The sequence below is a fragment of the Gymnoscopelus braueri genome (genome assembly GCF_963280865.1).
Source record: "Gymnoscopelus braueri genome assembly, chromosome: 5".
NCBI lineage: Eukaryota > Metazoa > Chordata > Actinopteri > Myctophiformes > Myctophidae > Gymnoscopelus > Gymnoscopelus braueri.
This window is the reverse complement of record NC_137606.1, coordinates 58,440,546-58,456,462: the sequence shown is the minus strand read 5'-3', so window position 1 is coordinate 58,456,462 and position 15,917 is coordinate 58,440,546. Positions and strand designations below refer to the sequence as shown.

At 43.9% G+C, this 15,917-nt stretch overlaps 2 protein-coding genes across 5 annotated transcripts in view; one reads left to right on the top strand and one right to left on the bottom strand.

Annotated features, from left to right (window-relative positions):
• The window catches only part of LOC308085044 (uncharacterized protein), a 34,074-nt gene extending 33,073 nt beyond the window's left edge, over positions 1–1,001 (bottom strand). For all 3 annotated transcript variants that reach the window (XM_080428066.1, XM_080428067.1, XM_080428068.1), the window contains exon 1: positions 868–1,001. In XM_080428066.1, coding sequence (XP_080284192.1) covers positions 868–997 — 130 coding nt within the window. In that variant the 5' untranslated portion in view covers positions 998–1,001. The remainder of the gene's footprint in view (positions 1–867) is intronic.
• Positions 1,002–2,847: 1,846 nt separating this feature from the next.
• LOC308085062 (Fc receptor-like protein 5) lies at positions 2,848–8,961 on the top strand. 2 transcript variants are annotated; one of them, XM_080428093.1, is made up of 7 exons: positions 2,848–2,926; positions 3,963–4,004; positions 4,801–4,962; positions 5,127–5,231; positions 5,813–6,067; positions 6,152–6,298; positions 8,804–8,961. In XM_080428093.1, the coding sequence occupies exons 1-7, from the start codon at positions 2,896–2,898 to the stop codon at positions 8,863–8,865; spliced, it is 804 nt and encodes a 267-aa protein (XP_080284219.1). In that variant the 5' UTR covers positions 2,848–2,895; the 3' UTR covers positions 8,866–8,961. The 2 variants fall into 2 exon arrangements, with proteins under 2 accessions (XP_080284219.1, XP_080284218.1); XM_080428092.1 differs by having other exon boundaries at positions 8,798–8,961.
• The last annotated feature ends 6,956 nt before the right edge of the window (positions 8,962–15,917 follow it).

Here is a 15,917-nt window from a genome sequence, read left to right as displayed (position 1 = left end):
CATCTCATCGCAATTATTTTGTCATAATCGTTTCTACATTTCCACATAGGCCTACATTTATATAAAAAATGATATTTCAATTATTTGACATTTTCCCACACAATGACACTGACAGTTTACATCAACCAGCTGTCTCTCGAATCTCACGCATGCACGCGCGCGCGCGCACGCAGCACGTACGCACGCGCACGCACGCACGCGCACACACACACACACACACACACACACACACACACACACACAAGAACACACACACACACGAGAGTGTGCACGGCCTTTTGGCGTGTAGATGAAGCGCAACTGCGCAAGGGGGCGGGGGGGGGGAGACTCAGCGCACAGAAGTCGCAGCACTGAGCACAGAGTATAGCCTACTGTGTTGTTGACAGACAACGGATGCACGCTTATGAGAAACAACACAAATAAAACCTGGCAAATTAAACAGTTGCGTGCATTAGCACAAGATGAGGATAAAGGAAACATTCAGTCTAAATGTACAGTTTGATAATTATGTTTGGTGATTATCTGGCACAACGACTGTGCGCTTCAACTACAGACAAAAGTCGTTCGCAGTGCGCACTCTGTGTTAACTGAGCGTCACCCCCAGGGTCCTAGTGCTATTAGCATACAGCACTCAAACACATTAGGCAGGCAGGTGCACAGAACAAAATATATTTTATATGCATCTTCCCTTTACCCAGGACAACCGTACGGGATGCGCCTCTTTTGGTCAAAATACGGGACCGTTATTCCCGGCTAATACAGGACTGTTGGCTGACAGACACTTCCTTCCCTGACATGTGTCCGTGACTTCACTATTAACACGTTTAATAATAAGTTATAAAATGTAAGTTTTAGTTATAAAGTTACCTGTCACAGTGTAACAGCTGCTCATCATCACCATCAGGAACATGTAGAAATGAACACACATGGTTGACTTTACTGTTAAAACACTGACTGAGGAGAACAGAGAGACAGAGAACTGTTGAGCCGCCATCATCTCTACTTTTACCGTCAAGTTAAAAAGCCTGAAAACAAAATGGATTCTTTACTTTCATACTTTCGGTTTCTCCATAGAGTTACTTATAAGGACCGTTATATCAACGTGATGACCTATTCTACTGTGTGCCAGTAGAGGTCACTGTTCCATGTTCTATTGTAGACTATTCTAGTCCCCACATGATATTTTTTGGGGGTCCCCACATGACAGTAAAGTGATAATTTAAGGACTTTCAACACCTTTTTAATACCTAAGAAAAAGACCATTACTGCATAAAAAGTAATCAACAAACTATACTACACAAACTGATCAAACATTGACCAAATTGTCAAATAATATAAGAAAGAGGCAAAACTTGTGAAAATAGTCGATCTACAAGCTCACACAATGCCTGCATATCGTCTATTTACACAATATGTATGTGTGGAATCAGGGTGGGGGGGTCCCCAGTTCAAATATGATTATTTTGGGGGTCCCCAGTTCAAATATGATTATTTTGGGGGGTCCCCAGTTCAAATATGATTATTTTGGGGGGTCCCCAGTTCAAATATGATTATTTTGGGGGTCCCCAGTTCAAATATGATTATTTTGGGGGGTCCCCAGTTCAAATATGATTATTTTGGGGGGTCCCCAGTTCAAATATGATTATTTTGGGGGTCCCCAGTTCAAATATGATTATTTTGGGGGGTCCCCAGTTCAAATATGATTATTTTGGGGGGTCCCCAGTTCAAATATGATTATTTTGGGGGGGTCCCCAGTTCAAATATGATTATTTTGACAAACAAGCGTTAAAGACAGTTTTTTTTTACTTTTTTACTTAAGTAAAAGTATCAATAGGCCTACTGCAATGTAGAAACGCTCTGTTAAGTAAAAGTCCGGCATTAAAAATGTACTTGAGTAAAAGTATAAAAGTATTGGCATCAAAATGTACTAAGTTACTGCTGCGTGCAAAACCATCTTGTCTGTCCTGTTGTGTGGCTCTATAGCAGGGGTCTTCATCAGGGGGTCCGGGACCATAGGGGGTCCTCAGAGTTACTACAGGTGTGGCCACAAAATCTTTGTTAAGATTAGATTTTTTTATATTAACCACTTGAACCCTAGCATTCCTATTCTGAGGGGAACATTAGCCAAAATAGCAGATCTACAAGCTCTCAACGCCTCGCACTGCGAGGCGTTGATCGGCTATTTTCGGCAAGAGGTTTGGTGAGGAGTGGGGGAAAAAGAGCAGACCAAGTACAGACTGAAAATCTATGAGAAGTGTAATCTGCAACACAATGTTATACATACAGGGGTCTCTGCTTCATCTCTCTCTCAGCTAAGGGGTCTCTGCTTCATCTCTCTCTCAGCTAAGGGGTCCCTGCTTCATCTCTCTCTCAGCTAAGGGGTCCCTGCTTCATCTCTCTCTCAGCTAAGGGGTCCCTGCTTCATCTCTCTCTCAGCTAAGGGGTCCCTGCTTCATCTCTCCCAGCTAAGGGGTCCCTGCTTCATCTCTCTCTCAGCTAAGGGGTCCCTGCTTCATCTCTCTGTCAGCTAAGGGGTCCCTGCTTCATCTCTCTGTCAGGTAAGGGGTCCCTGCTTCATCTCTCTCTCAGCTAAGGGGTCCCTGCTTCATCTCTCTGTCAGGTAAGGGGTCCTGTTTCATCTCTCTCTCAGCTAAGGGGTCCCTGCTTCATCTCTCTCTCAGCTAAGGGGTCCTTGCTTCATCTCTCCCAGCGAAGGGGTCCCTGTGTGTGTGTGTGTGTGTGTGTGTGTGTGTGTGTGTGTGTGTGTGTGTGTGTGTGTGTGTGTGTCTTACCAAAAAGGAAATAGACCCTCACCCATCTAGCAGCATCAGAGGGTCTAAATGTCAAACCACATCTCTCTGCTCTCAGTCACTTTCACTTTGTCCGTTTGTCAAGATGACATTTACATCATCCTACATGTTATCATGTGAGTACTTTATTTATGTCTTATATGCATCATCTGCACTAATGTTTTAATTAACAACATGTTTAATGAGACCCTATTGTGTTACTAAATAAGGTTATTAAAGTGCTGGGGACGGCTTAGAGTTTGTATCTGAGCAAATGGAAGCTCAGGCTGAAAATGGATGCATTTCCCTGATGTAATATTAAAATTAAAATAGAATAAAGTTAGGATACAGACAGTCTAGAAAGACAGACTATGGTTTTAAAGCTTGACATAAATAATTGAGGGTTAATAAAGTTAGTAGACAGACAGTGACAGGTTATGTTTTTTAAACTTCAGCTGCAGCAGCGATTGCCTCATTCACAAAGCGTGCGTACGCACAGACTTCATTCTAAACGGCCTTATATGAGTCATCGTTATCTGGGTCACTGGTACGTGACATGAGCGCATGCATATGGCTGTCATTAGAATTATTCTTATAAATAAGGATAATTAATGTGTTGTAAAAATAAATGTTCAAACTAAAATGTGGTTGTGCCCAACATACATTACAAACCAAAACATGAAACTAGTTTAGAAGTAAGGATACCTACAGGTTTTACAGCATGACACACTTTCAAAGCCATGCAGCTCCAGATACCTGAGCTGCATGTTTCATGTTGAACTGTGACACTTTACTAGTGAACCCCAGGAAGAATAGTCTCCACTAAGGTGTAGACTAATGGGGAGGATTCTTAATAAACAAACAAACAAACTAGTGAAAGATTCTTTAACTATGAAATTAAATAATGATTGATCTGGACTGAACATGAATTGAATAAACCCTGGACTAATAAAGATAAGATCAGATATACAGTGTATAATAACTGGGCACACATCTGGATTTCATCAAGTCTCAGTGGTAACTTTAAATGAGCTTCTTCCAGTGGTGCAGTGTTCCTTTATCTCTCTCTCTCTCTCTCTCTCTCTCTCTCTCTCTCTCTCTCTCTCTCTCTCTCTCTCTCTCTCTCTCTCTCTCTCTCTCTCTCTCTCTCTCTCTCTCTCTCTCTCTCTCTAGTGGTGTATCTCTTCCTCTGCTGTGGACCTGCGCAAACAGATGGTGAGGAAACTTCAGTGCATTGCATTCTGGGTAGTGTAGTGTGAGACAAGCTGTCAGATCCTGTTGATAATAATAATAATAATAATAATAATAATAATGGATTTTATTTATAACGCACTTTACATTTACAAGAAATCTCAAAGTGCTAAAGTAATACACAACAATACACATTAAATCAGGGATTGTTTTTTAAACCACAATCCACCTCAACAAATAGAATGTAGGCCTATTTAACTGTTATGGATTCATAGAAAGTGAAGAGGCAATACTGTCCATTTGAATAGTTATATAGAGATCAGAATCAGTTTGATTTGCCACATTTTTACAGATAGACAGCTGCTATGTTGCAAAAGATGCAAATATTTATATATATATATATATATATATATATATATATATATATATATATATATATATATATATATATATAAATGCCATCGAAGCTTCGAATATTCTTATTATTTGGGTCAGCCCTAGTATATACGGCACATGATAAAATCTCATTGTCTGTCTGTCTGTCTGTCTGTCTGTCTGCCTGCCTGCCTGCCTGCCTGCCTGCCTGCCTGTCTGCCTGCCTGCCTGCCTGCCTGCCTGCCTGTCTGTCTGTCTGTCTGTCTGTCTGTCTGCCTGCCTGCCTGCCTGCCTGCCTGCCTGTCTGTCTGTCTGTCTGTCTGTCTGTCTGTCTGTCTGTCTGTCTGTCTGTCTGTCTGTCTGTCTGTCTGTCTGTCTGTCTGTCTGCCTGCCTGTCTGTCTGTCTCTCCTGTATGTAACTGATAATGTGTCTGTCTGTCTCCAGTGTCAGTGAGGGTCAGTCCTTACAGAAGTCAGTACTTTCAGAGTGAGTCCATCTCACTGAGCTGTGAGGAAGATGATCAGTCTGCACTGGGATGGACTGTGAAGAGAAACACCAGCAAGAGAGCCAATGAAGTCTGCAACACTGACTGGGGAGCAGCTGATGGTATGGAGGGAGAGATACATAGATACATATAGATTCATATATTCATAGATAGATAGATAGATAGATAGATAGATAGATAGATAGATAGATAGATAGATAGATCGATCGATCGATCGATAGATAAATAACTGAAACCTCTCTTTCTTCTCATTGTGATTGTATAGGAGCTTCCTGTGTCATTGCATTCCCTTATCGATGGGACAACGGAGTGTTCTGGTGTGAGTCCAAGTCAGGAAAACGAAGCCCGTCCATCAACATCACCTTCTCTGGTATAATCACTATAATTACAGTAGTGGCTAGACAGACATCACATTCTGTCATTACACATTGGCTGCCAATTACTTCAGATTTTTAGCTGTTGACTGCCAGAGATTTTTCATTGAAAAAAAAAGTACTCAGGAGCCGAGATACAGATTTTTTAAGTTTTAAGATAACAAGGAAGTGGATAGGAGTTTAAATCTTTGATAAATCATATCTCCTTGGTCTTTGGGTCAAAAAAAAGAAAAATAACAAATAGAACACAGATCTGCGTCTTTGGCAGCCAGGCGAGCGATTAAATAGAACGCAGATATGCGTCTTTGGCAGCCAATGTGTTCAGATTAAGAGGTTATATGATGTCACATTATGTCTAACTATGTCTATCAGTATTGTGTTAACTTGACAAGTCAAGTGAAAACTCAACATGTTGGTTCTATAGATGTTCATAACTCAACATGTTGGTTCTATAGATGTTCATAACTCAACATGTTGGTTCTATAGATGTTCATAACTCAACATGTTGGTTCTATAGATGTTCATAACTCAACATGTTGGTTCTATAGATGTTCATAACTCAACATGTTGGTTCTAGATGTGTTCCTAGAGAGTCCTGTACTTCCTGTGACAGAGGGAAGTGATGTCACACTCCGCTGCCTGTCCAAAGACCAGACAACTGGTAAACCATCCTCTGACCTCCCAGCTGGTTTCTATAAAGACGGATCCTTCATCAGAACAGAGTCTACAGGACAGATGACCATCCTCCATGTTAACAAGTCTGATGAAGGATTCTACAAGTGTAACATCTCTGACCTTGGACAGTCACCAGAGAACTGGATGGAAGTGACAAGTGAGTCTTGATATTATTTGACCATTATCACCATGAGAAGATAAACCAGTTTTTGGAAACTGAAAACCATTGTTTTCTTTATAGATTCATCTTCCAGCGCTGACCCAACCCCCGAGTCTGAACCCATCATCACTCTGAACCAACTGATCATTAAGATGCTGGTGTTCACTCCTTATGTGATTTCAACCTTCCTCTACTTCTCTATACTGAGAGACAGAGCTAGAGCTAGAGGTGAGTTATATAAACACTTTAACATGTGTCTTCATCTACTTCTCTATACTGAGAGACAGAGCTAGAGGTGAGTTATATAAACACTTTAACATGTGTCTTCATCTACTTCTCTATACTGAGAGACAGAGCTAGAGGTAGAGGTGAGTTATATAAACACTTTAACATGTGTCTTCATCTACTTCTCTATTCTGAGAGACAGAGCTAGAGGTAGAGGTGAGTTATATAAACACTTTAACATGTGTCTTCATCTACTTCTCTATACTGAGAGACAGAGACAGAGCTAGAGGTGAGTTATATAAACACTTTAACATGTGTCTTCATCTACTTCTCTATACTGAGAGACAGAGCTAGAGGTGAGTTATATAAACACTTTAACATGTGTCTTCATCTACTTCTCTATACTGAGAGACAGAGCTAGAGCTAGAGGTGAGTTATATAAACACTTTAACATGTGTCTTCATCTACTTCTCTATACTGAGAGACAGAGCTAGAGGTGAGTTATATAAACACTTTAACATGTGTCTTCATCTACTTCTCTATACTGAGAGACAGAGCTAGAGGTGAGTTATATAAACACTTTAACATGTGTCTTCCTCTACTTCTCTATACTGAGAGACAGAGCTAGAGGTGAGTTATATAAACACTTTAACATGTGTCTTCATCTACTTCTCTATACTGAGAGACAGAGCTAGAGGTGAGTTATATAAACACTTTAACATGTGTCTTCATCTACTTCTCTATACTGAGAGACAGAGCTAGAGGTGAGTTATATAAACACTTTAACATGTGTCTTCCTCTACTTCTCTATACTGAGAGACAGAGCTAGAGGTGAGTTATATAAACACTTTAACATGTGTCTTCCTCTACTTCTCTGTACTGAGAGACAGAGCTAGAGGTGAGTTATATAAACACTTTAACATGTGTCTTCCTCTTCTTCTCTATACTGAGAGACAGAGCTAGAGCTAGAGGTGAGTTATATAAACACTTTAACATGTGTCTTCATCTACTTCTCTATACTGAGAGACAGAGCTAGAGGTGAGTTATATAAACACTTTAACATGTGTCTTCCTCTACTTCTCTATACTGAGAGACAGAGCTAGAGGTGAGTTATATAAACACTTTAACATGTGTCTTCCTCTACTTCTCTATACTGAGAGACAGAGCTAGAGGTGAGTTATATAAACACTTTAACATGTGTCTTCATCTACTTCTCTATACTGAGAGACAGAGCTAGAGCTAGAGGTGAGTTATATAAACACTTTAACATGTGTCTTCATCTACTTCTCTATACTGAGAGACAGAGCTAGAGGTGAGTTATATAAACACTTCAACATGTGTCTTCATCTACTTCTCTATACTGAGAGACAGAGCTAGAGCTAGAGGTGAGTTATAGAAACACTTTAACATGTGTCCATCATACAGGCCCACTGTCCCTCCAGGTTCTAGGATGTAGGACTCTACTTGGTTTTCACTGGCCCCACACCACACCACACCACACCACACCACACCACACCACACCACACCACACCACACCACACCACCAACTCAAGGACCCCAACGGAAACAAGTCCGCAAGGACTTTTTTGGCCAGACCTTTTAGACAAAAGCATTATAAATGTAACTGTGTTGTTTTACATTCTTTTGCCTAATAAAAATTTCAATCAATCAAAAACCACACCACACCACACCACGCCACGCCGCGCCGCGCCGCGCCGCGCCAGCCCACCGCTGTTATAAGGGTCCATTTGGTTCTTACTAATAGCTGGAGAACTCCTGATTTGCATTACATTACCTTACAAAGGAGCGTCAATGACCGCAGTCTGCTACACGCACCAGCTTTTGCCACGAAGTTATAGTGGCCTCGCCCTGTAGGGCCCCTACGGGGCATTCGGCCTACATTCGGCCTACATTAAAAGAGTTGTGAACGGTGGGCGTTGTCACATACTAATACAGCCCGAATACCCCATCTCACCACCGGCCTCAGTGGCTCGCCTCGGCCTCGTTAATCACTAGACTCCCAACCCACACCTCCAGGGTTCGACTTTCGCTATCGATACTACTTTTTCCAATAACCGTGCAGTCCTTTTTTTCGCCGATAAAGTATAGTTTTGGACCACGACGGAGGGGCGCAGCCTCAAGCGAACTTGAGCCACGGGTAGCACGTAACGAAGTTGCCGTGCCGAACGTTGCAAAGTTCGCTTGAGCCTACTCAGCCCCGTCCGAGTTATGTACCAATAGGCACAGAATCATAAATGATCGAACCCCCCCCCCCCCCCTTGGCAATGCCCACCACGGAGCACTGCATGACTAGGGGCGAAGCAGGGGGCGTGTTACTACAACTCGAGGCCAAAATACCCTTCAGTATATAACATCAGTGTAGCTGAACCTCTCTCTCTCTCTCTCTCTCTCTCTCTCTCTCTCTGAGAGAGAGAGAGAGAGAGTGTCTCTCTCTCTCTCTCTCTCTCTCTCTCTCTCTCTCTCTCTCTCTCTCTCTCTCAGCTGCAGCAGCCAATGCCAGGAGGAACAGAAGGGACAACAATGATGTCATCATGGAGGTAGCTGTGTAGCCAATCAGAAGTCTTGAAAGTGATAGTTCAGCGCGCGCACACACACACACACACACACACACACACACACACACACACACACACACACACACACACACACACACACACACACACACACACACACACACACAGGTTTTTTTTCTCACTTCTCTACTCAGTCTGGAAAGCCTCCTATATCTCCAAGGGAGGCGGGAACATGCCATACGAGTGAAAACCACTCGCGGCTTCTGATTGGTCTGTGGTGTGGGGCGGGACAAACACAGATCAGAATCAGAATCAGAATCAGAATCAGTTTTATTGTCACATCACAGGTTTACAAGGTAAAAAAGTGGGTGAAATTCTTTTTTGTACATCGTTCCCATCGCAACGTTAGTTTCCATAGAAAGAAGAGGGGGGGGGGGGGGAGAAGAAGAGGGTGGGGGGCAGGTGGGAAGGAGATCAAAACAAGAGAGCAACAGAAGGCCAGACAAGTTATCTACATATTTACAAATTACCTGAGATAATAAAAAAAACTAAAAAAACTAAACTAAGGTGCCTGAGCATAGCAGCAATGTATTGTATACTGTGCATGTTATACTTATATTGTGCATGATAGACAATGGACGTTAAGGTGCTTAGAGGAAAAGGAGCACAATAAAAAAAACCAAAAAAAGTCAGTGCGTTATACAAGGGATTAAGGTGCAAAAGGTCAGTGCGTGTCCACCTAGAGTGGACTGACCCTAGTATAATCCGCAAGTAGCTCCATGAGAGAGTGCAACAAAAAGTCATTTGTACCTGGTGTAGTCCACAGGTGTGTCCGAGGGGGGGGCTAAAGTCCAAGTCATTGTCCCTGGTATAATCCACAGGTGTGTTCAGGAAGAGCCAGAAAAGTCTGCGCCGCCTGCTGTCAGGCTGCTGAACAAGGCCTCATCCAGGCTTATGCCCCATTCAGCATTCTGACAGCAGCTGGATTGAAACTACACCAAAACAGGGGCACGGTGGCACAGTCGGTAGTGCTGTCGCCTCACAGCTAGAAGGTCCTGGGTTCGATTCCCGCAGGGGACGCTGTGGGCGCTGGGGGCGTGTTCTCTCCTCCGCGTCATCAGTGCCCATACCCTAGGTGGGGTTGGCGAAAGGGCCTTTCTGTGTGGAGTTTGCATGTTCTCCCCGTGTCTCCTAGGGTAGATACCCTCACAAAAACATGCAGTAATCCTGGTCACTATACTGCCTCCCCCTGGCCAGCCGGGGCGCCTGATGGAGGGGAAGGGAACTGGTTGGAATAACGTGTTCCTTCCACGCGCTACGTCCAACCAGGGAAACTCTCCCCTGTCAGGTGACAAGAAGGTCAGTTGGCTCTCATGCATTGAAGGAGGCATGAGCTCGGCCCTGGCCTCCCTAGGTTGGCAGAGGGAAGGTAGTGCCCAGGATTACATAGACAATTGGCACTGGGTGTAAAAAATAGGGTTACAAAATCGCGGGATAAAAATGTAAAGAAAAAAAAAGAAACTACACCAAAACCTGGTGGTGGAACTCTTGATACTGCGGTAGAGCCCCTTGCCCGGTCGCGGTCGTTGTAGGGGGTTGAACAGTCTGTGACTTGGGTGGTGCTTGTCCTTGATGATGCGCTTGGCTTTGACCACGCACCGCTTTTTGTACAGTTCCTGGAGCGCTGGGAGCTCGATTCCCATTATCCGCTCTGCCGATCGCACTACTCGTTGTAGGCTGATCTTTTCTCGGGCAGTGCAGTTCCCGTACCAGGCCGTGACACAGCCTGTTAGGATGCCTTCAACAGAACTGTTGTAGTACAGCCTGAGGATGCGACGTCCTACTCCGAGCTTCTTCAGGCGGCGGAGCCAGTACAGTCGCTGCTGAGCCTTTTTCCTCACGTGTGTGGAGTGCGTCTCCCATTTGAGGTCCTCCTCGATGTGTACTCCGAGGAACTTGAACTCGCTGACCCTTTCCACTGCAGCACCGTCGATGAGGATGGGCGCATGGTCTCTCCGCGGCCTCCTGAAGTCCACGATCAGTTCTTTGGTCTTGTCGACGTTAAGAGAGAGGTTGTTCTCCCGGCACCAGTGTGCCAGTGATTTGATCTCCTCTCTGTAGTCAGACTCGTCGTTGTTGACGATTCGGCCTATCACTGTCGTGTCGTCCGCGTACTTTATGATGGTGTTGGAGACATGTGTGGCTATGCAGTCATACGTGTACAGGGAGTAGAGGAGAGGGCTCAGCACGCATCCCTGGGGTGCTCCGGTGTTGAGGGTCAGGGGGTCGGATGTGATGCTGCCCATTCTCACCACCTGATGTCGGTAGGACAAGAAGTCCTGTATCCAGTCGCACATGCTTGGGTGTAGCCCTAGGTCTCTGAGCTTTTTGTCAAGTATTGCTGGGACAATGGTGTTGAATGCTGAGCTATAGTCCACGAACAGCATACGTACATATTTGTCCTTCAGCAGCTTGTTGTCCATGTGCGAGAGGACGGTGTGGAGAGCCATGGCAATAGCGTCGTCGGTGGATCTGTTTTTGCGGTATGCATACTGCCACGGATCCAGCGAGGCAGGTAGCGTGGAGCTGATGTATTCCCTCACCAGTTTCTCGAAACACTTGCTGACGATCGGGGTGAGAGCAACAGGTCTCCAGTCGTTCAGGCATGTCACTTTGGCCTTTTTGGGAATGGGCACAATGGTTGACATTTTGAACCCTGCAGGGACCACAGCCAGGGAGAGGGAGAGGTTAAAGATGTCAGCGAAGACACCCGCCAGCTGGTCTGCACATGTCTTAAGGACCCGGCCTGGAATCCCATCAGGTCCGGCTGCCTTGTGGATGTTGACCCGTGTGAAGGCTGTACGCACTTCTCTCTCCGAGATGGTTAGAGGGTTCTCCTCTGCTGGTGCTGCTGATGGCCCCGCTTGGCTGCCGCGGTTGGAGCTGATCTCAAACCGGCCGTAGAAAGTGTTCAGTTCGTTGGGGAGGGAGGCAGGCGGGTTCACCTCGCTTCTGGTTCTTGTTTTGCAGTCTGTCAAGGTGTGTACCGCCTGCCATGTGCTCCTGATGTCGCCATTGCTGAGTTTGTCTTGCATCTTTTTTGTGTAGGCCTTTTTCGCCTTCCTGATGGCGCTGTTTAGGGCCGCGCGCGTCGTGTTGCGCGTTTCCACGTCGCCAGATTTGAAACCAGCATCCCGTTCATGCAGATGTGCACGTACTCCGCTGTCCATCCATGGTTTCTGATTGGGATAGATCCGAACTGTCTTTTTTGGGACTATGTCATCTATGCACTTGCTGATAAAGCCAGTGACTGAGTCTGAGAGTTTGTTGATGTTATTCCCAGCGGCGTTCTTAAACATCCCCCAGTCAGTCTGGTAGAAGCAGGATTGTAGCATAGCGTCTGTGTCCTCAGACCAGATTCGGATTTCCTTCTCAACGACCGGCTCCCTTTTTAGCCTCTGTTTGTAGGCAGGTAGCAGCTGGATGGCGTCGTGGTCAGAGCTTCCTAGCGGTGGGCGGCGGAGAGCTTTGTATCCATCCTTGAAGGGCGTGTAGCAGTGGTCAAGAATATTGTCACCACGGGTACTGCAGGCGACATGCTGGTGGAATTTGGGAAAGACCTTTTTTAAGTCTGTCCGGTTGAAGTTGCCTAGGCAGATGACTGCGCAGTCCGGGTGGCGATTTTCTTGTGCACTGATCGCCTGGTGTAATTCCCTCATAGCTGTGTCCTTATTAGCTCCAGGATGAATGTAAACAACGGCTACAATCACAATGCTGAAGTCGCGTGGTAGGTAGAAAGGACGGCAGGCTATGATTAAAAGTTCAAGGTCTGGTGAGCAGTGACTATCTAGGATTTTAACATCTTTGCACCAGTTGTTGTTGATCAAGGCACACACTCCCCCCCCACGTTGCTTACCGCTCAGTACAGGGTCTCTGTCCTTCCTATACGCGGTGAAGCCAGGAGGAGTGATAGAAGAATCAGATGCTAACTCCGTTAGCCACGTCTCTGTTAGAACAACAATGGACGTGTTCCTTGTCTCACTGTTATACTTTACGCGCGCTAGTAAGTCGTCCATAGTGGTCACTGTTCTTGATTCACACAGAGATCTAACGTTCGCTAGCAGGATTGAAGGCAGTGCAGGTTTATATCCACGTTTTGTTGTTCTTACGAGGAGACCCGCTCTTGTACCTCGTCGTCCAGGTCTTTTCCGTCGCCTTGGGTTTGTTGTTATTCCAGCCGGAACAAAGGGAACCCCTCCCCCCACCCAGCTGGGTGGAAGGTTTTCGGCAAAAAAGTCCGGAATTCTGTGTGTAATCGCTGTGCTGATGTCCATAAGTGCTTGTCTGTCATAACTCCTTAGACACGCGACGGTGTAGGGAAAAAAGAGAAGGCTAAAGAATACTAAAAAGATGGAAAAACGTTGCGATGTTACGGAGCGCGTACGGAAGCGGCCGTCCTCCATGGCGCTCCCAGCTACGCCAGTGTTTAGACACCCTTGGTCCCTTGCCCTACTCTGATTTGTTGGAACAACGTCCAATCAGCAACGACGTTCTGAAATACAATAGATAGGCTGGCCAGACTGATAGCAAAGTGAGAAAAAACTATCCTCTTAACGTAGTGAATCAGGCTGGATCACAGGCTATTTTTACTCCCTTTTCTTGCCATTTTCAGCCCTAAAGCTACACCTAACCCTATTCCTAACCCAACCCTTACCTTAAAGGAGAAATCCACCCTTAAGTGGTATTTGCTTTGATGTGTCGCTAATCACTCACCAACATACCAGGGGCATGTGACTTTTTTCATAGAAGCCCCTGTTGTCCATTGTGGAGACCCCAGAATAGGACTACTGTGTATAAACGAAAATCGTCTATTTTAGCAGCTCCAAACTTCTTATTTTTTTCACAAATCCTCATAATGCATTGTCCTGACACTCTCACATGCACTGTTTGTCACTTATGAGCTGCCATTCATACAGAACGACGTGATACTAGTCCTCTGTGAGATTATCGTGTCTCGTGAGATTTCGTGCAGAGCGTTTCCCCCTCCCCCGTCTGTTTACATTCCAAGATGGGGAATTTTCTTCTTCTCATTCACAGAGGACTAGTTTCACAGTACTCCCATTCTGCCGGTGGAAGGGGGCTTCTATGAAAAAAGTCAAATGTCCCTGGTATGTTGGTGAGTGATTAGCTACACATCAAAGCAAATACCACCTAAGGGTGGATCTCTCCTTTAACTATAACCATAACCCCTAACCTTAAACCAAACCTCTTTATGTCTAATCCTAACCCTGAACCCAACCTTAACCTCTCTATCTGTAACCTTAGCTCTGAAACCCTTTGTTAACCAGCAATACAACATCTGTCATATTGACCCTCAATATAGGACAAACACAATGTTATGAGGTTAGTCTGTGAGGTTGGTGATGTAAGGAGAGAAAGTTCATTTGACCACATTGTCATCGTTAGCCTCAGAGCATGATTGCAAGTAATCTTTTTGGTCAAATTTACATTTCTGTCTAACTCTACTCTCCTAACACTGCTGCTTTGTTTTGCCTCATTGCCTATGTCCTAAGCCAATCAGAATGCTTGTTACATTCCAAAATGTCAGAAAGTGATTTTAAGTCAAGTTTTTGATTTAAGCAGACATTTTTTTATGTAACAAGCATTCTGATTGGCTGAGAACATAAGGCAGGATGAATCAGCAGTGTTAGGAGAGTAGAGTTAGACAGAGATAAATAAAGGCAGATAAACATGACTTAAGCTAAATTAGTGACATGATTGCCGAAGTGACCTAGATACATACTGTACTGTAGGCAAAAAGTGCAAGGCAATGATGCTATGAGGCAAACATCATGTAATAATGTCACAGATTCATGTAAATACTTGAAGTGTAAATGTAACGTCAAATATCATCATTGTTTTCATTGGTAGATGTAATAATGTGTCAAATATAATCATTGTTTTCATTGGTAGATGTAATAATGTGTCAAATATCATCATTGTTTTCATTGGTAGATGTAATAATGAGTCAAATATCATCATTGTTTTCATTGGTAGATGTAATAATGAGTCAAATATAATCATTGTTTTCATTGGTAGATGTAATAATGAGTCAAATATAATCATTGTTTTCATTGGTAGATGTAATAATGAGTCAAATATAATCATTGTTTTCTTTGGTAGATGTAATAATGAGTCAAATATAATCATTGTTTTCATTGGTAGATGTAATAATGAGTCAAATATAATCATTGTTTTCATTGGTAGATGTAATAATGAGTCAAATATAATCATTGTTTTCTTTGGTAGATGTAATAATGAGTCAAATATAATCATTGTTTTCATTGGTAGATGTAATAATGTGTCAAATATCATCATTGTTTTATGGGTGTGGCCTATATCGGGGGTTGCGTCATGATCCAAAATATTTTTGACTACACAGCCTATGAATACCAAGGCCCTCATTGGAAACAAGTCCGCAAGGACTTTTATGAATGGACCTGTTAGACAAAGTATTTTAAATGTAACTGTGCTGTTTTACATTTTTTGCCTAATAAAATATTCAATCAATCAATCAATGGTTCAGGAGTTATAGGCCAAAATGTCAAGGTACTGTTATAGCGCCACCATGAGGCCAATTTGTAATATTTGTGCAACGTTGCACCGATCGGTCCAACGGTGCCAGAGATTAGCTGTTTACAGACAGACGGACAGGCAGACGGACGCGCACAATTGAAAACATAATCCTCGCCTTCGGCCATTCCGGCCTCCTGGCGGGATAATTATCTCACAACAAACCAGCTCTCTCTACCTGAGGTGTTGATGTGAATAAAGTAGAGCTCTTCACGGGTCCAAAATTCTTTGGACCCGTTCATATCTAGGTTTGAGAGACTACGTTTGTAGTTTTGTCGGTGATGTAGTTAGAGTTTAGTTACTGTATATATTTGGATGGTGGCTCTTGGAGTCCGAATTAATCATGTTGTACCATGTTTCCTTCTATTTTCTATCTTTTACATTTCACACATGTACTTGTGGAAATATTCAGCATTATTAATCATAAACTATTGTCTTTTCTCTATTCCTTGTAA

Coding starts and splice junctions, on each gene's coding strand:
- LOC308085062 (XM_080428092.1), top strand. CDS start 2,896: ATGACATTTACATCATCCTACATGTTATCAT. Junction 2,927..3,962: donor ATCATCCTACATGTTATCAT/GTGAGTACTTTA, acceptor CTCTCTCTCTAG/TGGTGTATCTCTTCCTCTGC. Junction 4,005..4,800: donor TGGACCTGCGCAAACAGATG/GTGAGGAAACTT, acceptor GTCTGTCTCCAG/TGTCAGTGAGGGTCAGTCCT.